The 22932-nt window shown below is 47.4% G+C and overlaps 1 protein-coding gene across 1 annotated transcript; it reads left to right on the top strand.

Annotated features, from left to right (window-relative positions):
• Nucleotides 1-249: 249 nt before the first annotated feature.
• LOC148342272 (uncharacterized) lies at nucleotides 250-22571 on the top strand. Its single transcript, XM_088288116.1, has 5 exons — nucleotides 250-330; nucleotides 392-492; nucleotides 14497-14625; nucleotides 14719-15347; nucleotides 22516-22571. Exons 1-5 carry the CDS (start codon nucleotides 250-252, stop codon nucleotides 22569-22571), a joined length of 996 nt encoding a protein of 331 aa, XP_088144242.1.
• Nucleotides 22572-22932: the final 361 nt, after the last annotated feature.

Consider the following 22932-nt stretch of genomic DNA (forward strand, 5'->3'; position numbering starts at 1 on the left):
TAAACCCTTTCTCTTCAAAATAAACAGCTTGTCCGTGTGTTTCTTTCTTCCAAACTGCTTACAATTTTCCGGCAAATGTTCCAGTGAGCAAAACACACAACGGCCATTTTCATAGTCTTCGAAGGAGTGTGGCTGCTTAACCGTGGGAGGATCTGTCTCAGTCACGGTACTGGCCACCACGTTCCCCTTCACTCTACTGCCCGCATATGACCTGCCTTGACTTATTGATGTTGAGTTAGTGCTGTAATCATGCAGATCTCCAAAGAAGGGGTCCGAAAGAATTCTTACATGCCGCTCTATGAATCGTACCAAGTCAGCAAATCCAGCTCTGTATCCTGTCGTTTCCATGATGTCATGAGCCTTGCCACGCCATTGTTCTCGTAATTTATAGGGCAACTTGGCCAAGATTGCCCTCATGTTCGCAGGCATGTCCAGTTCCTGCACATACTCCAGCTCCTCCATGATGTTACAGCAGCCGCGTAGAAATAAGGAGTAACTGTGCAGTGCCTTTGTGTCATCTGTTTTTATTGTTTGCCATGACAGAGGCTGACTAATGTATGCAGTGGCCATTTTGTAAGGATTTCCAAAATGATCCTGGAGCAAAGCCTTGGCCACGGCATAACCACGATCTGAAGCCATGTGTTGACAACTTCGCACAAGTTCCTGAGGTTGCCCTCGGGTGTATTGCTCCAAATAATACAAACTGTCTGCTGCGGCTGCTTTACTTTCCACTCCTTGCTCAAATGCTTTAATGAAAGTTCTGTAGTGCAATGGATCACCATCAAATATTGGAATGTCTCTTGGTGGAAGTGTCATTGAACGCTGTTGGTTCATTAAGGCTGCTGTAATCTCAGTTTGTCTGCTCATAATGGTCAAAAGGTCTGCAGGAACCTGTGAAGTGGTTGATGAATGAGCTTGCGCATCACTTTGTGTTGACCGTACCTTTACTTCCATTGCTTTTCCATCTTGCTCCACCAAAGGGTGCTCCTGATTTGTGTTCCATTTCCTTTGTTCCAGGAGGTTATGCTGTTGCTTTATATTTGATGCAATCAATTTCTTTGGCCTCACATCCGTTGTTTTGTTTTCCATTTGTGGCATCCTGAATCTCTCCTTTTGTTGTGCTGTTTCCATATCATCATGATGAGGTTTAAACTCTTGGACTGTGGGGTTTAAACCTTGTCCATTCATTGCTCCATTTTTCTTTACAGTTGACTGCGCTTGAGACTGGCCCTCTTCATTGGCATTATAAATGTCCATCCGCGCTTCAAATGCCACCAGTTCCGCCTCCAAATCAAGCATCTCCATTCTTCTCCTTAGTTTTGCTTCTTCTTCTTCTTCAATAGCATGTCGTTGTTCCAATATTTTCACACGAGCCAGCACTGCAGCTCTTTCCGCTGCTGCCTTTAGTTTAGCAGATGAAGCAGAGGACTTGGTACTTTTTTTGCTAACCCTGCTGCTCACGTTTGACACACTATCTTCAGGAGAGATTTCATCATTAGCATAACCTTTATCGGTTTCTTTTATGATTTCTTGTATTTGTGTTGAACCTTGAGAAAGCCATAGATTGACCCTTGAAAAACACTCATTGTTTGGGATCATTTTGGCTTTAAACCATATTTCGTGCTTTTCACCCTCTTCAACAGACAACAAATCCATCATTGAATCATGTACATTTTTAGCATCAACACAACCCTTTCAACTCATCAAGACCATTTATCACCTTGGTTTTATCACCACGAGACATGAATGCATTCAAATCGCTTCTAATTTTACTTACATTGTTAAGTTTACATTTCCTATTGTTTTGTAACCTTTCAAGTTTATCAACCAAACCCGTTTCTGTTAATTTAACAATACGTTTTTGAGTTCCCGAATCATTAAGTACTTCATTTTCATTATTCGTGTCCATGTCCGCTGCACAGGCTTCCATTGTACGTGCTGGGAGTAAACGCAACGCAAAGTTCAGCTCAGGTGATCACGCGAAGGTTGGTCAGTGAGTCACGTGATCCAGCGCAATTTGTAGAACCGCGACGTTCGAAGTAATTTTAACGCACGCAGCGTTACCAATGCATTGGATTTTTTAATTTTTTTAAGTGTGCACACAATTGGCCATCGACAGTGTAGCGCTACATATACCTCTCGTTGGGCGCCTTAATTGTAAATCCACACGATGGCGTCGGTGCTCCAATCCACTTGGTGGTCAGCAGCACTCCTCTGGATTAGCCATGTTAGCAACCATCACGTCTGGTTGCGAAGTCGATCAACGCCGGCTGCTCCTCCACACACCGGCTTCCCCGATCGTCCCACGCCGTCTGCGTTACTCCAACTGACCCGTCGTTTTCTCCAACACAGTTTGTGTTTGGGCAGGTTTTTGACAGTGTACTAGCCAGTATACTAGTAGGCTAGTGAGGTATTGACTGCTTGTTCGCCTAGATTGGCTTGGCTTGACGCGCTGGCGGCTTTGTTACCTGTGATTGCTTTGCTATGTTATTCAACAAAGAGTCCATGAGTAGCTTGTTAAAAGGTAAGGTTTATTTATCAATCGTCAATCTTAAAATCAATCTAAAACACGATCCATAAAGTTGTACACGCTCCGCCCAAGCCGTCAAAAACCTGTATGCCCTTCAAGTCCGTACCTGAGCACACTTTCTTCCACTTCCGTTTTATATAATCAGTCAGAGCGCCACACAGTGCTCAACAAAGGTCATACACACATACATTTGACCCCTATTTGGCGTCTACACTCACTCAGTGGTGCGTAAGTGTGTTTCTGTATATTATTTGTCCAGCCGTGGTGTCATAAATGATGGTGTTTTGATGGGGATTCATTCAAGAAGGAGAAAGTAGGACTTCACTGAAGGCTCAGGTGTGACATGCACTGAAGTAACTTAAAAATTAAAAGTAAAAAAATTTAGATTGTTGAAGAATGTGCAAGCAAGAACTCAATCTGATCGAAATGTTGTGCTTTGACAAATGTTGAAAATAATGATATTTTCCAGGAGGTATATATTTTTTGTTGCTTATTCATTCAATTCTATACTTATTTCAATATTTGAGTATTATTTTTCTTTCAACATGTAGTATATTTTGTCTTTGAAGTGTGCGTCCTTGCTGCCTTCCGGAGAGGCAGCCGAGCAAGGCTGGATTGGTGATGGAAAAGAACTGGTTCGAAAAAGATTTTTTTCTCGTCACATGCTGATGTCAAAAGAAGTCTCCCCAAAAACGTGCGAGCCCCCTCTCAGACATTCCCTTCTTATAGGGAATGCCCAAATAGGACATGAATATCTAATTTTCCCTTGTTGCATATGCATTCCCATCCCGCTAGTCTTCGGGATTTCCCTCCAAAAGTCCCCCAGAGGGAGAGCAGGTGCGTCTCCCCGTTGATACGACCAGTCTACTCGTGACCACCTTAAATTACTCTCATACCCTCAAAGGTCACTGACCTGGCGAGAGAATTGCCCCCACCATAAACAATGCTCAGGCCTATTTTCTCTCAGGGCAGTATCTGGTTACATCGGAACTTCAGAACCAAGACTGGTCACTTCTGTGAGCTCCAGTCCCTTCATAGTTTCACAAAGAGAATTACTTCCCATGTCTATATAAGGCCATTTAAAAATACACAACTTTTTTTGAAATTCATTTCAATGTATATTTAAGATTGCTTATGTAATAATTAGAATTAGAATATTTATTCAATTATTTTAATGTGAAATTATATCAATATTAATCTAAACCTTTTTATTTCACTCTTGAATATTTCTTAACATATTTGTTCATTTGAATATGTATGCAATTTAAATTATTCCATCCATCCAGCCATTTTCTGCCGCTCATCCGGGGTCGGGTAATTGAATTAATTTAATACCTAAGTATTTTTTATATTTCAATATTTATTTCAAGATTAACTCTTCTCAATGTGTTCAATATTTATAAAATGTTTCTATATTTCTTATTAATTGCATTAAGTCTGTATGTCGTTGCTAATTTTACATTTCAATATTTCCCGATTTCATTATATAAGCAATCCAAAGTATAAAAAATATAATATAGCATGAAAAAAGTATTTTGTATATTTGACAAAATGATACATTTTCCGCAGTGAGATTCTGCTTAGCAACAAACCCCAAACACTTGATAGAGCTCAACCTAGAAAGAGAAACTGAGACTGCTTGCGTTTCTCTTCCTTGTTTTTTATAGTTCAACTTCTACATCAGTTTTTCACCTTTTCACACAGCGTAATGAAGGCCAGTTGAGCAAGTGGAACAAGTGATTTTATTGATGATTGTCGAAGGCACCGATTTCATAAGCACCGTTTCTTCTCACACTTTTTCCATTAGGTATGATTAAAAAGACAACTGAAAAGCATAATGTTAAAAAATGTTATTCCAGGCAAAGGCAATAAATTTTATTTCCATGTTTGATGTAAACACCAAAACAAATCATCATCACTCAGACACAATGCACTGATCACATTGGCCTTGTGTCAATAAAAGAGCTTTGCAAAATTCAATTTCATCATATTTTATTGAAAATCACATTTACATCTTACCACAAAGAGTCGGTTCTTTAATTTTTTTTTCTTTTTTTAATCTTCAAGGATCGCTGCAATTCTCGCCAGCACAATCGTGTCTCTCAGCTCCCTGTTTAGTGACAAATTTTTTAGAACAAACGCTGCAACTGAATGGCTTGTCCCCACTGTGTGTTCTTGTGTGGTTTCGTAAATGCGACTTTTGAGAGAAACTCTTGGCACAAACTGAGCAGGAAAAAGGTTTTTCTCCAGTGTGTGTTCTTGTGTGAACTGTTAAAATTGACTTTACATTAAAGCTTTTGCCACAAACTGAGCAGGAAAAAGGTTTTTCACCACTGTGTGTTCTTGTGTGGCGTGTTAAATTAGACTTGTCAGAGAAACTCTTGCCACAAACTGAGCATGAAAAAGGTTTTTCTCCACTGTGCTTTCTTGTGTGATATGTTAAACCTGCCTTTTGAAAGAAGCATTTTCCACAAACCGAGCAAGAAAAAGGTTTTTCTCCACTGTGTGTTCTTGTGTGGATTGTTAACGTTGACTTATGCAGGAAGCTTTTGCCACAAACCGAGCAAGAAAATGTTTTTTCTCCACTGTGTGTTCTTGTGCCCAGTTTTAAAGACAGCTTTGAAGTTAATGATTCAGTGTGACATGCCCTTTCACCTTTAGCTTGCCCATTATCATCATCATCGTCATGAGCGTCTGATAATGTGTCCTCATTTTGTGCTTGTGATGGCCCCCATTGGTCTTCATCACCTTCTGTTGTCACGTGATGACTTGAGCTGCTGCTTGGAGGCTCCGCCCCTCTCTTGTCCTCACGCTGATCCTTGTTTTCATCATCAGTCTTTATATGGACAACGTTCACTGGTGACTTGTTGATCTCCTCCTCCTCCTCCTCCTTTTTGATGTGAGTCAAGTCTGGCTCCTCTTTCACAGAACAGAGATCATTTTGTCTGACGTCTGCAGGACACAAAAAGACAAATTTGGTTTGGTCAAGTCAAACCTCAGGTGGCGACTTTGTCTTATATTGTTTCTACCGTGCTACCTTGACTTGTGCCTGCCGAACACGAATCAATGCGTGCGACCCCGATTTGGACCGGACCATGGGGGCATTTCACAAAATTACATCCTACGATGTAAACCTCCCTTTAGCTGCTATCACAGTTGTGCTGCTAAACTTTAGCAGCACAACTGTGATAAAAGAGCATTTAAATAGGAAGCACGTTGCGGCTGATGCCCGATTTAATTCCTGACATAGTCACAGATGTTTCTGGAAGCGAGCTGAAGTTAGCACACACAGGCTATTGTGTGCGTCTGATGGAACACCTGTTGTGGGACCCTAACATATTGATGGAGACCACTGGGGGACATCGCAACATAATGTCATTGACAAAATAGGAATCCTTCAAGCGAAATATGTTTTCAAGTATTTCATTTTGCATTTATAGATAGTTTCATCGTGGGTACTTTTTGCTTCCATTATAATCTGGATCCCTAAAAGAATTAAAGTGGCGCTGGAATCAGAGTCGTGATTTATTGTATGATTTACGTTTGGGTTTTTTTTTTACCCAAAATGATACTTATCCTGCGAGTAAGTTCCGACATTACCCTTTTTATTTTTATAAAATTTCTGTTTTGAAATAAATTTTAAAACAAAATTACGTTTGAAGAGTAAAAGTTCTTACACATAAGCATTAAGCAACAACACTTTCAGTCTGACTTTCAGACATATTTGAATAATGACTGTATATTTTAAAGTTATCCAATATGTATTCAAATTCGACAAAGATACACCAAAATATTATGAGTTCACTGAATTATTTTGTAACCGCAATGATGTATAACAGTGATAGGGTGTCAGTAATGAGTAACAAAGTAACACAACACCTCCCATTGTTCCGTCATCATTGTCATTTGGGTAAATTACCAGGAACTACGAGTTGTGGGGGAGATGCAAACCACCTGGGCCACAGGAACTTTATTACCAGGAACTAAATGTTCCTGGACTTGTTGGTGGAAAAGGGGGTTGTGACGTTCTCCCTTTTTAAGCCCATGTGAAGAATATTATAAGAGTAATCATGTTATCTAATGTCACACACAACCTAATGTCACACACAGTCTAATATCACAACACTCTAATATCACACAAAGTCTAAACATCATTCAACATTACAAAAGAATAAAGACTAACACCACACAACACTATAATATGGAATATTGTTACTAACCTTGGTTCATTCATTAACTAACAAATCTGGGAACTAACAAAAACATCACCACACTTAGGTTAAGGCGACCACTTAGGTCAGGGCAACCGAACAAACTCCACTCTAAATACACATGAGGGGAGGCGGATGTGGACCGGACAAACACCAGCCAGACCAAGGATAAACATGCCCTTGAGAATTCATGTACCTTTGAAACGATTGTGTAAGTCTGTATTGATTTCTGTATTAATTGTAATGTGTCGGCACATGTCGACGTGACTTATGATTCTCAATAAAAGGCCCGGGGAGAATTGGAGGTTCAGAGATCAGACTTGTTCACTGGGGTTCCATCTCTCCTGGCCGGAAACTTGCTGTTTGGAGTCAGTGTCCAAATTCCTACTTGCCGAGGAGTGAGACGCTCCTCCACATTGGGGCGATTCTCCCTTGACAGCCCATAGTAAGCCAAAGATGCAGATGCATTCCTTGCAGCATGCGCTTGTTCACTGATGAGATCCGTGCAACCCTGGATGGATGCATTCAATGTATTTTAAATGTTTGGATGTGGTGAAACTACGCACATGTGCACAAAACAGTGCAGGGCCACCGGAGGTTCATTGACCGAGCCAGTAAAAATTTCATAAATAAGACCAATACGTACTTGATTTCTTAAAAAAACGTAATCCTTTGTGGTTTATCCACTAAAATTCATCACCCGCCATTGATCATTTTGCCGCAGTGTGCACATTTTGTAGAGTTAGGTTGAATCATTCCATAAGGAATTGCTTGAACATGATATGTCAGAGTTTTTGTCAAAAACGAGACAAGCCTGCACAAATGAATCACCCAGCCAAGATTGTCTTTGTCACTTGCGAGGAGCAGTCCGCCAAAGAGAAAAGCTTTCCCGCTCCTGTGCGGCGTTTTATTGAAGCACAGCAAAGCAATTTGAATATGCCAACTCATAAAGAATGGAAAAAAATGAACACTGACTTTATCACACTCGTCCACACGCTTCCTGTTGTTCGAACGGTTTCAGCTTACAAGACATGTTTGGGTCAAACTTCTGTTCAATGCGAGCTAAACGGTTTCCTGTCAAACACGGTTCAAGACGTGCATCTGTTTTTGTGGCTTCCTGCTAAACTGCCAGCATGGACACAACTCTGTTACCACTGAACTCACGTTTTCCTGTTTAAGAGGTCCATGTTTTTGTGACCTTCTATTAACCTGTAAGCATAGTTTTGAAACATGATGACATGACAAACTTAATTTCTTTCACAATAATATAAAAACTTTCACAGATATAGCAAAAACAAATTGGAGAAGCTGTGGAGCAGAGCACAACATCAGTCAGACCCCGGATCCACGACCCCTCCGGCAGAGACGCAAACAGAGCTTTCGCTTCAGAGTGACCCATTCCCTGTCTACCATACTGTCGAGAAATTCGGAAAATGTTCTATAACAGAGGAATTCGTAATGGGTGCTGAAACACCACACCCTGCGAGTGACATGGGGTATTCTACATCTGAAATTAACCAAAAGTCTTCACCAATGGGCTGAAATCTTGAGTATGATGATGCGCACGATAGTGAATGTGATTTGTGGCTCCGCGAACAAAGACAATTCAGGGCGTTTCCTCTGCTCTGGGGCAAGGCACACATGCAAGGCAGCACCGGTAGACGTCACAAATACCTAATCCTAATGCAAGATGCGCTTCTGACCCTCGAAATTGGGTGAATGCATCCTGACAAACAAAATCATCATAACTCAGTGTTCAATGCAAAGGACCAATTGGTGGTTTGAATGCGTGGAGGCGGCCACACCACGCAGACCAGAGCAGGAACAGGAAGTACCAGCTGCGGGAGGATGGAGACCCTGGTCTCAGAGCTGCCCAGTCGACTGGAACGGAGGACAACATATGCTTCCCCCGCCGGATGTGCACAATTCAGTCCCTTCTGGAAATTCAGTCCCACTCGAATTCCAGTGTTTCACAGGTGCGGGTTCGGTCCATGGCAGTGACTCAGCCAATCTCAAGAGTTCTACAAGCGTGACAGTGTTGTTGCTCACTGGGATATGCAGAAGGAGCTTGCAAAGCCTGGAATATCTTGTTCCACCATCAAAAACTGTTGTCCATCAATCGTCACCGGAATGCCAAGACCTGCCGGTCGTTGAATGCTGAGGCTCCGCGGGCACCCCTATCGTGGAATGTGGTCCCAATCGGGTTGAGGCGTCAACTGTGCGTTTGGAAGCCATCGAAGCGTTGTCGGAGGGGGTAGCGGTGGCGCCCCGTGCTAGTGGAGCTCTTTGTGACAGGCATGGCGCTGGACCACAGGCTGACACATTTCAGGAAGTGGCTCGGTTTGGACCGCTCATCACCCAGTGACACCACATCCCACAGCAAGAGCACGTCCCACTCACAACCCATGTCTATAACCACCCCTAGTTCTGTTACGTGACCTTGTTGACCAGCCGGTGCGGACAACAAGCCTGCTGTGGCGCTGCGTCACCAGAACCTGGCCCAGGAGCAGCGGAAACGGAAAGAGCAGACGCAATGGGAGCTGCATGCGTCGGCTGCTGCATTAACTGCTTCCCCCTGTTTTATTTTATTTATTTTTCCCATATTCTTTTTTCCTTTCCTGGTGAATTAGCACTCTTGGCCCTCTGAACCCGCAGGTGTAACAATTCTTTTTCTCCAGCCAATACAATATTTTCTTTCATCAATGCAAAAACGGGGGTTCTACTCATACTGATGAGCAGTTTCTCATTGACGGACTGTTTCACTTGATGTCAGTAACTGGGAGGCGCACGCCCTCGAGGACGGCCACCCGGCACAGCTGAGTGGTGGTGACACTATTGGACGGGTCACTGGCGGAAGCTTCAATCCATTCGCGTCTCGCGCCGTCTCCCACAAGAGCTCACAAACTTAATCCCTCATCATATTTTACAAAAGCCAATGCCAATTGGTTTTGTCTTCTGTTTATGATTCATATTCAATCCCCATGAACACGTCAACTATAATTTAGCTATTCTTTTTTAACTAACTAATATAACCCCGTTTTCCTCAACCCATGAGTCAGTATTCTTTGAAGTGGATTATGCGCAGACTAAAAATTTCTAATTTAATTTAAATCAATTTACTGTATCTCAAAAGTCCCCTCATAACATGATAATTCATGACATTCCTGTCACTTCCATCTCAAAATGTCGTTCCATTAATTGAATTACCGTAGTATATCCGTCGCCAAACTGAAGTATGGAACATCAGATGTTTTTTTTTTCGTTTTGCATGACCTTTAACCTTGCATGTTCTGTTTCAACAAAATTGTATCTCTTATCAATGTTAACGTTTTCATCACTCAGGGCTTTTCCGTGTTGACAAATCACATTCCACGGAACATGCATTCATCCTTTTATGATCTTATATTTCTCTATTTAAATCACCCCTTCTTGCAATGAAGATTAATTTCACCCCAATGATTATGTAGCCAATTATCTTTCTCATTCTAATTTTGCTTTAGTTATGATCCAAATTTTTAAACTTATTTTTTATGCTGCATCTTTCAATGCACACTAGGACGCACACGCGTTAGTTGAACTGATAAAACGGAATATTAATGCAATAACATTTGGGTTTTAGAAGGGGCAATTCGGCACTTGTTTATAACTATCACCCCTTTTCTCCTGCGTGGGGGCTGCCTGACTTCCTGGTCCCACAGTAGATGGAGGTGAGACCACAGCGCTCTGCTTGCATTCTTCCTGCTGGGCCCAATCTTCAACTCTTTGACCTCTGCATGATCATTGTTGACATGTCCTATTAAAAATCCTCACATGCAAAAAACAATTACGAGAACAAAATACTGCACCTATCTCCCCCCTTTGACACATGCCCCACATGTGTCAACACAAATAACAATAAAAACAAACGAAGCAGCAACCCCCCTAATTAGGCCGAACTTTCACGTACTTTCATCTCATCTCTTCACAAACCCCTGCGTACATCCTGTGCCAATACGGGGCGGACCGCAGCCAGGTTTTTGATTTTGCGTGGCCTTGACCAGAACACGAGTAATCACAGGGTACGTATCTGAACAGCGGAGTTGAACCGGCCCAGAAAAAGAGGGATCCTGCTCAAATTTGCCACACGTACTCAAAATGACCCAATAGGTACACAGAATAAGTCACTTGATGGTTGGGGTCAAATTTTGTGATTAGAGGGGGGGTACTTATTGTGGCAGAGGCTGCCAGAATCAGTCCCCCCCTGGTAACTTTCCTACTGCGTAAGTGGTCAATGAATGCACCTCGAGTCCGACGCAGAACGCGAGTGACTTTTTTTTTTTTTTTATTCTTTTGCTACTCTTGACGCGGCTATCGGTGGTTATAAAAAATAAACAAATCAGTCAATTGGAATACAATTACGTGTTCTCTAACAGGATACCACCTATCTGTATGATGCCACTTAATTTGATCTCGCTGGAAACACGATATAGCCCACTTCACTAATCCTCTCCCCTTTTCATCGTGTTTTAATGACTGAAATTCCTTTATGGTAGCTTCATTGATTGCGAAATTTCTTTGGTCTAACTAATGCAAATGCAGGGAATTTCCCCCCGATTTCGGCGCAGTCAAACGCTTCCTTTACGTGTTAAATTGTAGCGATTGGTGTGCTGAAATCCACACCGACGAAGACTACCACTTTTATGGAAACCCTGGTTTAAATGACAGCAAATCAAAAACACAAACTCATACATTCTTCGTGCCTTTCAATGAAAACAAACGTAGTAACATCGCGCCGCCTTCAGTCAATGCGTGTGCGCAGGGGATACAGATTTTGGCAGGGGGAAAGTACTTTGGCACGACACCGGCGTGCGTGAGCGGAGCGCGAGGCTGTCAGTTATGAATGAATAAATGAATAAATAAATAAATGAAAAATGCCACCTTTCATTTCACAGGGCACACCGGACTGCGTACCAGCAGGTAAAAGTCGAAGTAATTAAATAAATACAAAAAGAATTAATTGAATAAATACAAAAATAATGGCTGGGGAATAAAAAAATAATACGTTTTAATAATATTTTTTTGTTATAACATGAATTTCACTCTCTCTCTACCCGTGTATATATATATATATTTTTTTTTAAGCATTTTTTAAGGTGTGCCGCTACTTCGCACCTATATATATTTATATATAGGTGCGAAGTAATATATATATATATATATATATATATATATATATATACACACACACACGTTTTTTTTTGTTTGTTTTTTTTTGAAGGTGCGACGCTACTTCACGGATTTTCAGTTTTCGCGGGTGGTCTCGGTCCCCATTAACCGCGATAACCGGGGGTTCACTGGCATTATTTTAAACACTTACGGGACCGAAGGTCAATTATTTAATTTAGCAGGTTCATATTTACTGAATATGTTCAACATTGATTGTTAAAGATGTGCTCTCAAAGTCCTTACTTTGTTACGTATGTTTATGATGTATTACTTTGTCACATGCATGCTTATGATGTGCCGCCCCTTTCATCCCTTTTATCCTTTGTAGCCTCAAAATAAAATCACTTCTTCCACACTGTCAGACGAGACAGGTTGTGTGAGTTATTCCTCTGTCAATACAGAAATTCTGGTTTGCTGATCCTGAAAATAGTTGGACGCGATACTACTGCTGCGTAGTACCACTCTACCAACATTGATTAAACAAAAAGCATTTTTCAAATGTATGTAGAAGTACAGTGCATCGATAAGATTGACTGGGATTGTAGTCATGGTGTTTACTGATGCATTCATATGCTAAATTTGTATGACTAAGTTTAAATGTAAGACCTCAAACTTGCACACATAGTATTTTCATGACCCACACTCTCATTCAGAACAAACAGATTCAGTCTGCTCAGGTCAAACTGATGACAAACCAGATAGCACTTCATGGACAAATACGACTAAACACATTCTCCACATAGGCCATAGAAGATACAAACATATCAAGTTGGGCAGGGGAGGACGTCACAGGGACACTATCAAGAACACCAAAAACATAACAATTTCATCTGTGAAAACATAGACCACACAATCTGTACACTGACGAGATTACAGGGGAAGGAGAGACTGCCGCCTGCCTGAGAAGGTCAGCGTGGGACGTGGAACGTGGGAAGGAGCAAGGACGACCGATTCAACCTACATGTCCCTTGACAAAGAAAACCTCCTAGAAAATGTGAGGCTGGGCTGAGATCAGCGCAACATTTTTCGATTGGGCTCGTCCGAGTACAGTTTCTCGTCAGATTAAGAAAAAGCCGCCCAGATATCTGTATTTGTACGATTACCTGAACTCCAGAAATCGAAGAAACTAAAATATCGCAACCCTAATCAGCTGTTGTTGAGTCTTTATTTGGCCCTTTTCTTCTTGAGTACAAAAAACGAACACGCATTGGAGTAAGTTTGGCTTTGAAGATTCATTTTCTAAATGTTTCTCATTTTCTCAGTGGCTCAACTCCAACAGTGGATATAAAAATACACAACATCTGTCAGCATAGTTTTGAAACATGATGACATGACAAACTTAATTTCTTTAGCAACATATAAATACCGGAATATGTAAAATGTTAAATAATCAGTTCGAATTTTAAAATGGGGAAAAAAAACACGGAGTTTACCCCCCACAAATCGTTATTCTTTGGCATATATTTTCGGCACTGATTTCATTTGGCATAAACAAATGTTAAGCAGACCTGCAAGTAAACGGCAATATTCAAAAATAAAACGGCAATAACCTTGAACGATTTCCCCAAACAACTTAATGTTGTGATGCATATTTTTAACGATAGAAAGTCGTTCTTTACAAAGCAAATGAGAGTAAGACGTGTACAAACCTGCTTCGTTCTCTTCTTTTATTCCACAAAGTTCCACTTTGTACTTGGGTGTCGTTCTTTCACACATTTTCAAACGTCAATCTCAACAAATCCGCACTTGGTCTCTGCTTGGCGATAACTCGTGTGCTTCTCTTCGTTCGATGAGATGAAAGAAAGATGGCATCGTTTTTCAAAGTCCCACTGAAAGGATTTCCTGTTCGTCACGAAAGTGGAAGAACAGGACACACCCCGCTGTGATATGATTGGCTGCTGGCTGTGTGGAGCACTGTCACCAACTCACCGACAGATGTCGCCATTTCCGATGCAAATCATTGTTATCTTCTTCTAAACATAGAGAAAAACCTAAGATGCACATGAACAAACATATTAGTTCCCAAATACGAACTTGAGAGATGTATTGAATTTTACTTTTGTTGCTGGTTTTGTTTTCACATCTGACACCATGTTGTTGGTTGGACAGTATTCCAAATGTATTTCTCTATTATTAACAGTTGACATGATAAAGTGAAACTTTATGTCAACATATTTGCCTTTTTACAGGGTTTTTCGCCAGCGACGTGGTTGCGAATTTTAAATTAAAATACATCACTGTTTTATTCTCGAAATGTTAGAGTCTTAAAAAATGGTTTCAGTGTTTATAACTTAACTAACTTAAATATTTCATTATTCGTTTCAGTATTCATTAAACTACGGTGATTCATTATTTATTTCAAGATTCATTAAACTGTTTTAGTAATAATTTAGTATTCAATGTTTACTCGTTACTGTAGTTACTTTTTCAATATTTGTGTCACTATTTTGTTCAATCTTAATATTAATATTAATAAGGCTTTTGTGACGGTTCGGGTCGGGGAGGAGGGCGTGGCAGTTCTGTTTGTTTACAGATTCACGATCCCCCCAGCCAGGCCCTCCTCCGGAGAAAGTGGGCGTCGGCTCCGGCGCACCTGCAGCTCGTTGCCGGCAATCAGCGCCGGCTTAAGAACCAGCCACGCCAGGAGTCCGACGCCGGATTATCTTGTCACCTCACGTGGTACTGGCTCATGTCTCGTCTTGTTTCCCGATCGCCTGACTCGTCGTGCTCTCGTGCTTGCTTGACCCCTGCTCTTCCGTCTCCCCCCTCTAGCCGACCTGAACCCGTCTGGTCCCGCTCCGCACGCCAGCGCCTCCGAGATCCCGCCCGGCAAGCATCCCGCCAGCGCTCTCCGCTCCGCCGTGCTTCGCGCTACCACGCCAGCCCGACTTCGCCTCCCGACGCGCCCCGCTCGACCGCACCCTCGTCCGCGCCACCCGGCACTTGGCCGTCGGCTTCATTCGACGCTGTCCTTGACGACGCCTGCCTTGTGGTGGACTCTCTCCAGCTCGCATCCCCACTCCAGCCTTCAATAAACCCTGTTTCCCACTCACCTGTCGCTTTTGGGTCCTCCTTCCTTCCCACACGGTTCATAGAACCGCGACAGAATAATCCGGCCAAGTTAATGGACCCCGCGACCACGGACCCCCTGGGCGAAGCGCTTGCCCACCAGGGCAGCGTGCTCGAGCGCCATGATCGAATGCTGCAGGAAGTTCCGGGCTCCCTCCAGGCCATCCAACACCAGCTCTCGCACCTCTCTAACCAGGTGGGTTCACTCGCTCCCCCCTCCAACCTCCCCAGGGACGCGACCCTGGCCCCCCCGGCCGCCGCATTGCATTATGCGGGCGGTCGAGAGCCCCACGTTCCTACTCCCGAACCCTACTCCGGGGACTTGGGCTCGTGTAGCCAATTCTTACTCAGCACCTCCCTGGTTTTCGACCTCCAGCCCCACAGTTACGCTACCGAGCGGGCAAGGATCGCCTATACCATCAACTTGCTTCGCGGCCGCGCCGCCAAGTGGGCAACCGCATTGTGGGAGGCGGCGTCTCCTGCGATGTCTACTTACGCGGATTTCAGCCAGGAGTTACGCCGTGTCTTCGACCACCCGGTGCAGGGGCGCGAGGCGTCCCGCCGGCTCCTCTCCCTCCGACAGGGTTCCCGCTCCGCGGCCGACTTCTCGGTGGAATTCCGCATCCTGGCCCACGAGAGCCGGTGGAACGAGCCGGCTCTCCGCGAGGCGTTTCTCAACGGGTTGACCGACGCCCTCAAGGACGAGCTGGCGATCCGTGACGAAACCACGACTCTCGAAGAACTAATCGCCCTGGCCATCAAGGTGGACCATCGGTTGCGGGACCGGCAGGCTGATCGTTTCCGACGCCCCGCCAGAGTCGCCGCCCGGGCAGCCATTCCCCGACCCGAGGTTCGCTCGCCATCGCCGGTTCAGCTATCCACCGGCGCGGAGGAGCCTATGCAGGTAGGAAGAACTACGCTGGACCCTCTGGAGCGCCAGCGCCGTCGGTCCCATCAGCTCTGCCTGTATTGCGGCCTCCCCGGCCACTTCTTGATCCACTGTCCCAGTAACCCAAAAGAGCAGGCTCGTCGCTGAGGGAGAGCCCAACGCCGAGCCTGCTGGTATCCGCTTCTGGCTCTTCTTCCCGGATGTCCATCTCCGCCCGGCTGCTGGGTCCACACACCCCCCGCTCGGTCACCGCGCTGGTCGACTCGGGGGCCGACGGCAGCTTCTTGGACCTGACCCTTGCCCGCCAGCTCGGCATCACCATGGAACCCATTCTGTCCCCCCGAAGGGTGGTCGCGCTGGACGGGCATCTCATCGCCCGGGTCTCCCAACAGACCGCTCCCCTGACCCTCATCGTCTCGGGAAATCACCGGGAGTCCATCAGATTTTTTCTGATCCACTCTCCCCAGGTCCCCCTGGTCTTAGGTTTCCCCTGGCTCCAGACCCACAACCCCACCATCGATTGGAGGAGGTGCGTGCTGACCGGATGGAGTGAGTTCTGCCACTCCCACTGCCTGCGTTCAGCGGATCCGGCCCCTTCCTCTACGCTTCCCCCCCCCCCTCCCCCTGACGTCTCCTCCGTTCCCCCGGATTACCACGACCTGGCGCAGGTTTTCAACAAGGACCTTGCCCGTACCCTCCCCCCCCATCGTCCGTACGACTGCGCCATCGACCTCCTCCCGGGGGCCCCCCTGCCTAACACCCGTCTATACAACATCTCCAGGCCAGAGAAGGAGGCCATGGAGACGTACATCCGTGAGTCGCTTGCGACCGGTCTCATCCGCCCCTCGTCTTCTCCTCTGGGCGCGGGCTTCTTTTTCGTGAAAAAGAAGGACGCCTCGCTCCGCCCCTGCATCGACTTCAAACCACTAAACCAAATAAGTGTCAAAAACAAGTCTTCGCTCCCCCTCATCGACCCGTCGTTCGAACCTCTATGTGAGGCCCAGATTTTCTCAAAGTTGGACTTACCAAATGCGTACCACCTGGTCGACATCAGGGAGGGGGACGAGTGGAAGACGGCATTCAACACACCATTGGGGCACTTCGAGTATCTGGTGATGCCTTTCGGACTTACCAACGCCCCCGCCGTCTTCCAGACCCTCATGACAGACGTTTTCCGCGACATGCTCAACCGGTTCGTATTCATATATCTCGACGACATCCTCATATTCTCCCGCTCTCTCGCAGATCACCGCCGGCATGTCCGACTGGTCCTCCAGCGCCTCCTGGAGAACCGCCTCTACGTGAAGCCCGAGAAATGCGAGTTCCACGTCCCTTCGGTGCCCTTCCTTGGCTATATCATCGCCCGGGGGCAACTTCGCCCCGACCCGGCCAAGATCCAGGCCGTGGCGGAGTGGCCCCAGCCCACCACCCGGAAGGAGCTTCAACGTTTTCTCGGATTCGCAAATTTCTACCGCCGTTTCATCCGGGACTACAGTAAGGTCGCCAGTCCACTCACCGCGCTTACGTCCACAGCCACCACATTCCAGTGGACCCCGGCGGCCGCCCAGGCCTTCACCCACCTGAAGAAGGCCTTCACCAGCGCCCCCGTACTCCGGCACCCAGACCCCGCTCTCCAGTTCATCGTGGAGGTGGACGCCTCCGACACCGGGGCGGGGGCCGTCCTCTCCCAGCGGGATCCCGGTACCCAGGTAGTCCATCCGTGTGCCTTCTTTTCCAGGCGCCTATCCCCCGCCGAGCGAAACTACGACGTGGGCAATCGAGAACTCCTCGCGGTGGTATGGGCTCTCCAGGAGTGGCGGCACTGGCTCGAGGGCACCTCGACCCCTTTCTTGGTCTGGACCGACCACAAAAACCTGGCATACCTGCAGTCCGCCAAGAGACTCAACCCCCGCCAGGCACGCTGGAACTTGTTCTTGAGCCGTTTTAATTTTACCCTCTCCTTCCGCCCCGGCTCGAACAATGGGAAGGCGGACGCCCTCTCACGTCAGTTCTCGCCCCCTGCCAGCCCTGACGCTCCGGAGCCCATTCTTCCCTCGGCCTGTCTACTGGGGGCGGCCACCTGGGACATCGAGCAGGTCGTCCGCAACGCTCAGGAGCAGCAACCGGACCCGCGCCCAGTCCCTTCCGACCGCTTGTTCGTTCCCGACACCGTGCGGTCACAGGTACTGCAATGGGGGCACTCATCCACACTCACCTGCCACCCGGGGGTGGCACGCACTCTCCGCTTCCTCCAGCAGCGTTTCTGGTGGCCCCGGATGGCAAAGGATACCCGGGAATTCGTGCGAGCCTGCTCCGTCTGCGCCCGCGGAAAGGCCTCCCACGCGGTCCCCGCCGGCCTCCTCCAGCCCCTGCCTATCCCAAGTCGTCCATGGTCGCACATCGCCCTAGACTTTGTTACCGGCCTCCCTCCGTCCAACGGACACACAGTCATACTCACCCTGGTCGACAGGTTTTCCAAGTGCGTCCACTACGTCCCCCTGCCCAAGCTGCCCACCGCGCTTGAGACCGCCAAACTCATCACCCAACACGTTTTCCGACCCCACGGCATCCCGGAGGACATCGTGTCCGACCGGGGCCCCCAGTTCGCTTCACAAGTTTGGCAGGAATTCTGCAAGGCAGTCGGGGCCACCGCCAGTCTCTCCTCGGGCTACCACCCCCAATCCAACGGCCAGACGGAGCGGGCCAACCAGGACCTGGAAGCCGCCCTCCGATGCGTGGTGGCCCGCAACCCGGACTCCTGGAGCGACGCACTACCCTGGGTCGAGTACGCCCATAACTCCCTCTCCACCACGGCCACAGGTATGTCTCCCTTCATGGTTTGTTTTGGTTACCAACCACCTCTCTTCAAAGACCAGGAGCATACCGTGGCCATTCCTTCCGTGGAGGAGCACCTCCGCCGGATCCGGGGGGTGTGGGCCGAAGCGAGGGCCGCCCTCATCCGAACAGCCCAGAGGACCAAGCGACTGGCTGATCGCCGTCGGTCCCCAGCCCCGGACTACGTGCCTGGCCAGATGGTGTGGCTCTCCTCACGCGACCTTCCCCTACAAGTCGAGTCTCGTAAGCTGGCCCCTCGCTTTATCGGTCCCTTTCCCGTCGAAAGAATCATTAACCCATGCTCTGTTCGACTCAAGCTTCCCGACTCCCTGAAAATTCACCCTACATTCCATGTCTCCCTCCTCAAACCGGTATCCTCCAGCCCTCTGAGCCCTCCGGCTGCACCCCCCCCACCCCCCATGATAATAGACGACCACCCGGCTTACACGGTGGCAAAAGTCCTGGACGTTCGGCGCCGGGGCCGGGGCTACCAGTACCTGGTGGACTGGGAGGGCTACGGTCCGGAGGAGCGCTCCTGGATCTCCCGAAAACTGTTTTTGACCGACGCCCCCATCAGGGAGTTTTACGCACTTCACCCGGACAAGCCGGGTAGGACGCCAGGAGGCGTCCGTTAGGGGGGGGGTACTGTGACGGTTCGGGTCGGGGAGGAGGGCGTGGCAGTTCTGTTTGTTTACAGATTCACGATCCACCCAGCCAGGCCCTCCTCCGGAGAAAGTGGGCGTCGGCTCCGGCGCACCTGCAGCTCGTTGCCGGCAATCAGCGCCGGCTTAAGAACCAGCCACGCCAGGAGTCCGACGCCGGATTATCTTGTCACCTCACGTGGTACTGGCTCATGTCTCGTCTTGTTTCCCGATCGCCTGACTCGTCGTGCTCTCGTGCTTGCTTGACCCCTGCTCTTCCGTCTCCCCCCTCTAGCCGACCTGAACCCGTCTGGTCCCGCTCCGCACGCCAGCGCCTCCGAGATCCCGCCCGGCAAGCATCCCGCCAGCGCTCTCCGCTCCGCCGTGCTTCGCGCTACCACGCCAGCCCGACTTCGCCTCCCGACGCGCCCCGCTCGACCGCACCCTCGTCCGCGCCACCCGGCACTTGGCCGTCGGCTTCATTCGACGCTGTCCTTGACGACGCCTGCCTTGTGGTGGACTCTCTCCAGCTCGCATCCCCACTCCAGCCTTCAATAAACCCTGTTTCCCACTCACCTGTCGCTTTTGGGTCCTCCTTCCTTCCCACACGGTTCATAGAACCGCGACAGCTTTGGCCTTACAGCAAGCAAACCAACTTGGTGTAAGGCCTCAACCGCAGAGAGAAGAAAAATGGTCGTGGAGGAGGTGCGCCGCCAGGAAGAGGCTGAAAGGTCTGCAAAGGCTGTCTCGCTTGCCAAGCAGGGACAGTGGATGAGGTGGGAAGGCCTGGAGAAAAGAAAGCTTGGCTGGAGGGATCTCTGGGAGATGGAAGCTAGCAACATCAGCTTCATCATCAGAGCTACCAATGACGTGCTCCCATCCCCAAAAAACCTCCACCAGTGGTATGGCGAAGATCCAACCTGTGCCCTCTGCCCAACACCAGCAACTCTCAAACACATCCTGACTGGTTGTAAGACCAGCCTCACACAAGGCCGCTATACCTGGAGGCACAACCAGGTTCTCAAGAGCTTGGCAGCAGTGCTTGAAAGCAAGAGAATTACCATCAACTCCTTGCCCTTAAGAGCCACCACTACCATTACAGCACCAAAATTTGTCAGAGAGGGACAGAAAAAGCCCCACCATCCTTTTCTCAAGCCAGAAGTTGGTCAGCTAACCAAAGGCCCGGGATTGGAAGATGCTGGTCGACATAGGTCAGCAACTAATCTTCCCAGCAGAGATTGCAGCCACCACCCTAAGGCCAGACTTAGTGCTGTGGTCCCCTTCACTGAAGGCTGTCTACATTGCAGAGCTGACAGTCCCGTGGGAAAATGCAGTTGAAGAGGCCTATGAGCGTAAGAAGTTGCGCTACACTGAACTGGCGGCGGACGCACAACAACGAGGGTGGAAAGCCAAGGTCTATCCCGTCGAAGTTGGATGCAGAGGGTTTGTGGCCTCATCAACCATCAAGCTGCTGAAAGACCTGGGCATCCATGGACAGGCTCTGCGGCACACAGTCAGATCACTCTCGAAAGCGGCTGAAAGAGGCAGCCAGTGGATCTGGATGAAGAGGAAGGACCCCTCATGGGCTCATAGATCAGCAAAATGACCCCCGCACCCCCTCCCCATCCCACCACTAATCTCCGTCATCCCACTTGAGTACCCAGGGCAGAACCATCCACCACAGTTGTTTGGGCATGGGGCACAAGCGCGGGCGTGATCAACCCGCCGCTGGCCACCATCGATGAGGGTGTCTAGTGATAAAGGCCGAAACACCCAGTGATTTGATGGAACACTACTGACGATGTGTCCCAAATTGACATCTCTCCCATCCCAACCATGAGACACAAGCCCCATGCCACTCTCAACAGCAAGCCTAACCTCATGCGAATACCATCTATCGGCACAATGGACAGTTTACCATCACGTGCAGTGTTTTATGATTCGATATATATATATATATTTATATATATATATATATATATATATAATTTTTGGGGGACGAAGAAATATATTTCAGAAATACGTGATTAAAGCGTGACATCATCAGAAGGCGCGAGGGCCACCGAAAAACCCTTTTTTATCTCATCTTTTGGCGGATCATATCAAATATAACGAACTAAATGGTATCAACATTTTAGGCTCAGAGCTGACTATCACTCAGTTAGCAGACACGGGGAGGACATGCAAACTCCACACAAGATGGCCGGAGCCGGGATCGAACCCGATCAGCTCCGGCCATCTTGTGTGGAGTTTGCATGTCCTCCCCGTGCCTGCGTGGGTTTCCTCCGGGTACTCCGGTTTCCTCCCACATTCGAAAAACATGCATGGCATGCCGATTGAACACTCTAAATTGCCCCTAGGTATGAGTGTGAGCGCGGATGGTTGTTCGTCTCTGTGTGCCCTGCAATTGGCTGGCAACTGCCCGAAGATAGCTGGGAAAGGCTCCAGCACTACCCCCACCACCCCCACCCCCGCGACCCTAGTGAGGAGAAGCGGTTCAGAAGATGGATGGATATATATATATATATATATATATACAAGTGGTGTCAGAAAAACGTGTTTAATCCAACACCCCTCTTTAACGGCGTCAATGAGCGATTACGACTCATCTTGGCCTAATAAACAAAGTAGTCTTATGACGTAGCACTGACGCTTGCGAGACCGGAAAAAAAACATCAAGCATGCGAAATTTAGGACACGCCTGCATGGGCTTGCTGTGGGGATTTTTCGCCGGTTTATAGAACTAAAAGCATCATGGCGATTGGTAAAAATGACGCAAATTCAATTCTGAACGTCAATTTTTTTTTTTAACTTACCTCATGGTGTCATTGATAAGAGCAAAGTCATTTGTGTGTATTGCCATCGTGAACTGAACTCCTATCGCAGCACGTCCAGTTTAAAATACCATTTGATTGCCAAGTACACCGCTGATGCCAATTCTCCAGCCCCTTGTCAAACCCAGGCATCCATGGATAATTTGCAACTGAAACCGATGGATGGATCAACTAAAAAGAGACTCACCAAAGCCATAGCGAAGTCGGTGGCCACTGCGTGTAAGCATCGTGGAGGACGAAGGTCTGGCTGAAATACTTCGCATTGCGTCTATCGATATCTTCATTGTAACCCTCATTCAAGATTTGCAGGAAGCGGGGAAGGCGGAAGCGGTCGCGCTCATCGTCAGGAGAACGTGATGATGTGACCTCATTATGTGCTTGTGATGACCCCCAGTGGTCTTCATCACCCTGTGATAACTTCAGCTGCTGCTTGGAGGCTCCGCCCCTTTGTTGTCCTCACTCTCACCCTTGTTTTCATCTTCAGTCTTTATAGGGACACAATTCAGTGGTGACTTGTTGATCTCCTCCTCCTCCTTTTTGATGTGAGTCAAGTCTGGCTCCTCTTTCACAGAACAGAGATAGTCTGTAGAACACAAAAAGACAAAACACACATTTGGTTTGGTCAAGTCAAACCTCAGGCGGTGACTTAATTGTTTCTACACTGCTACCTTGACTTGTGCCTGCCTCACATAGAGCAATGCGTGCCACCCGGATTTGG

This window comes from Idiotropiscis lumnitzeri, chromosome 2, assembly GCF_059441095.1.
Source record: "Idiotropiscis lumnitzeri isolate Australia: NSW breed Sydney's pygmy pipehorse chromosome 2, RoL_Ilum_1.0, whole genome shotgun sequence".
Lineage (NCBI taxonomy): Eukaryota > Metazoa > Chordata > Actinopteri > Syngnathiformes > Syngnathidae > Idiotropiscis > Idiotropiscis lumnitzeri.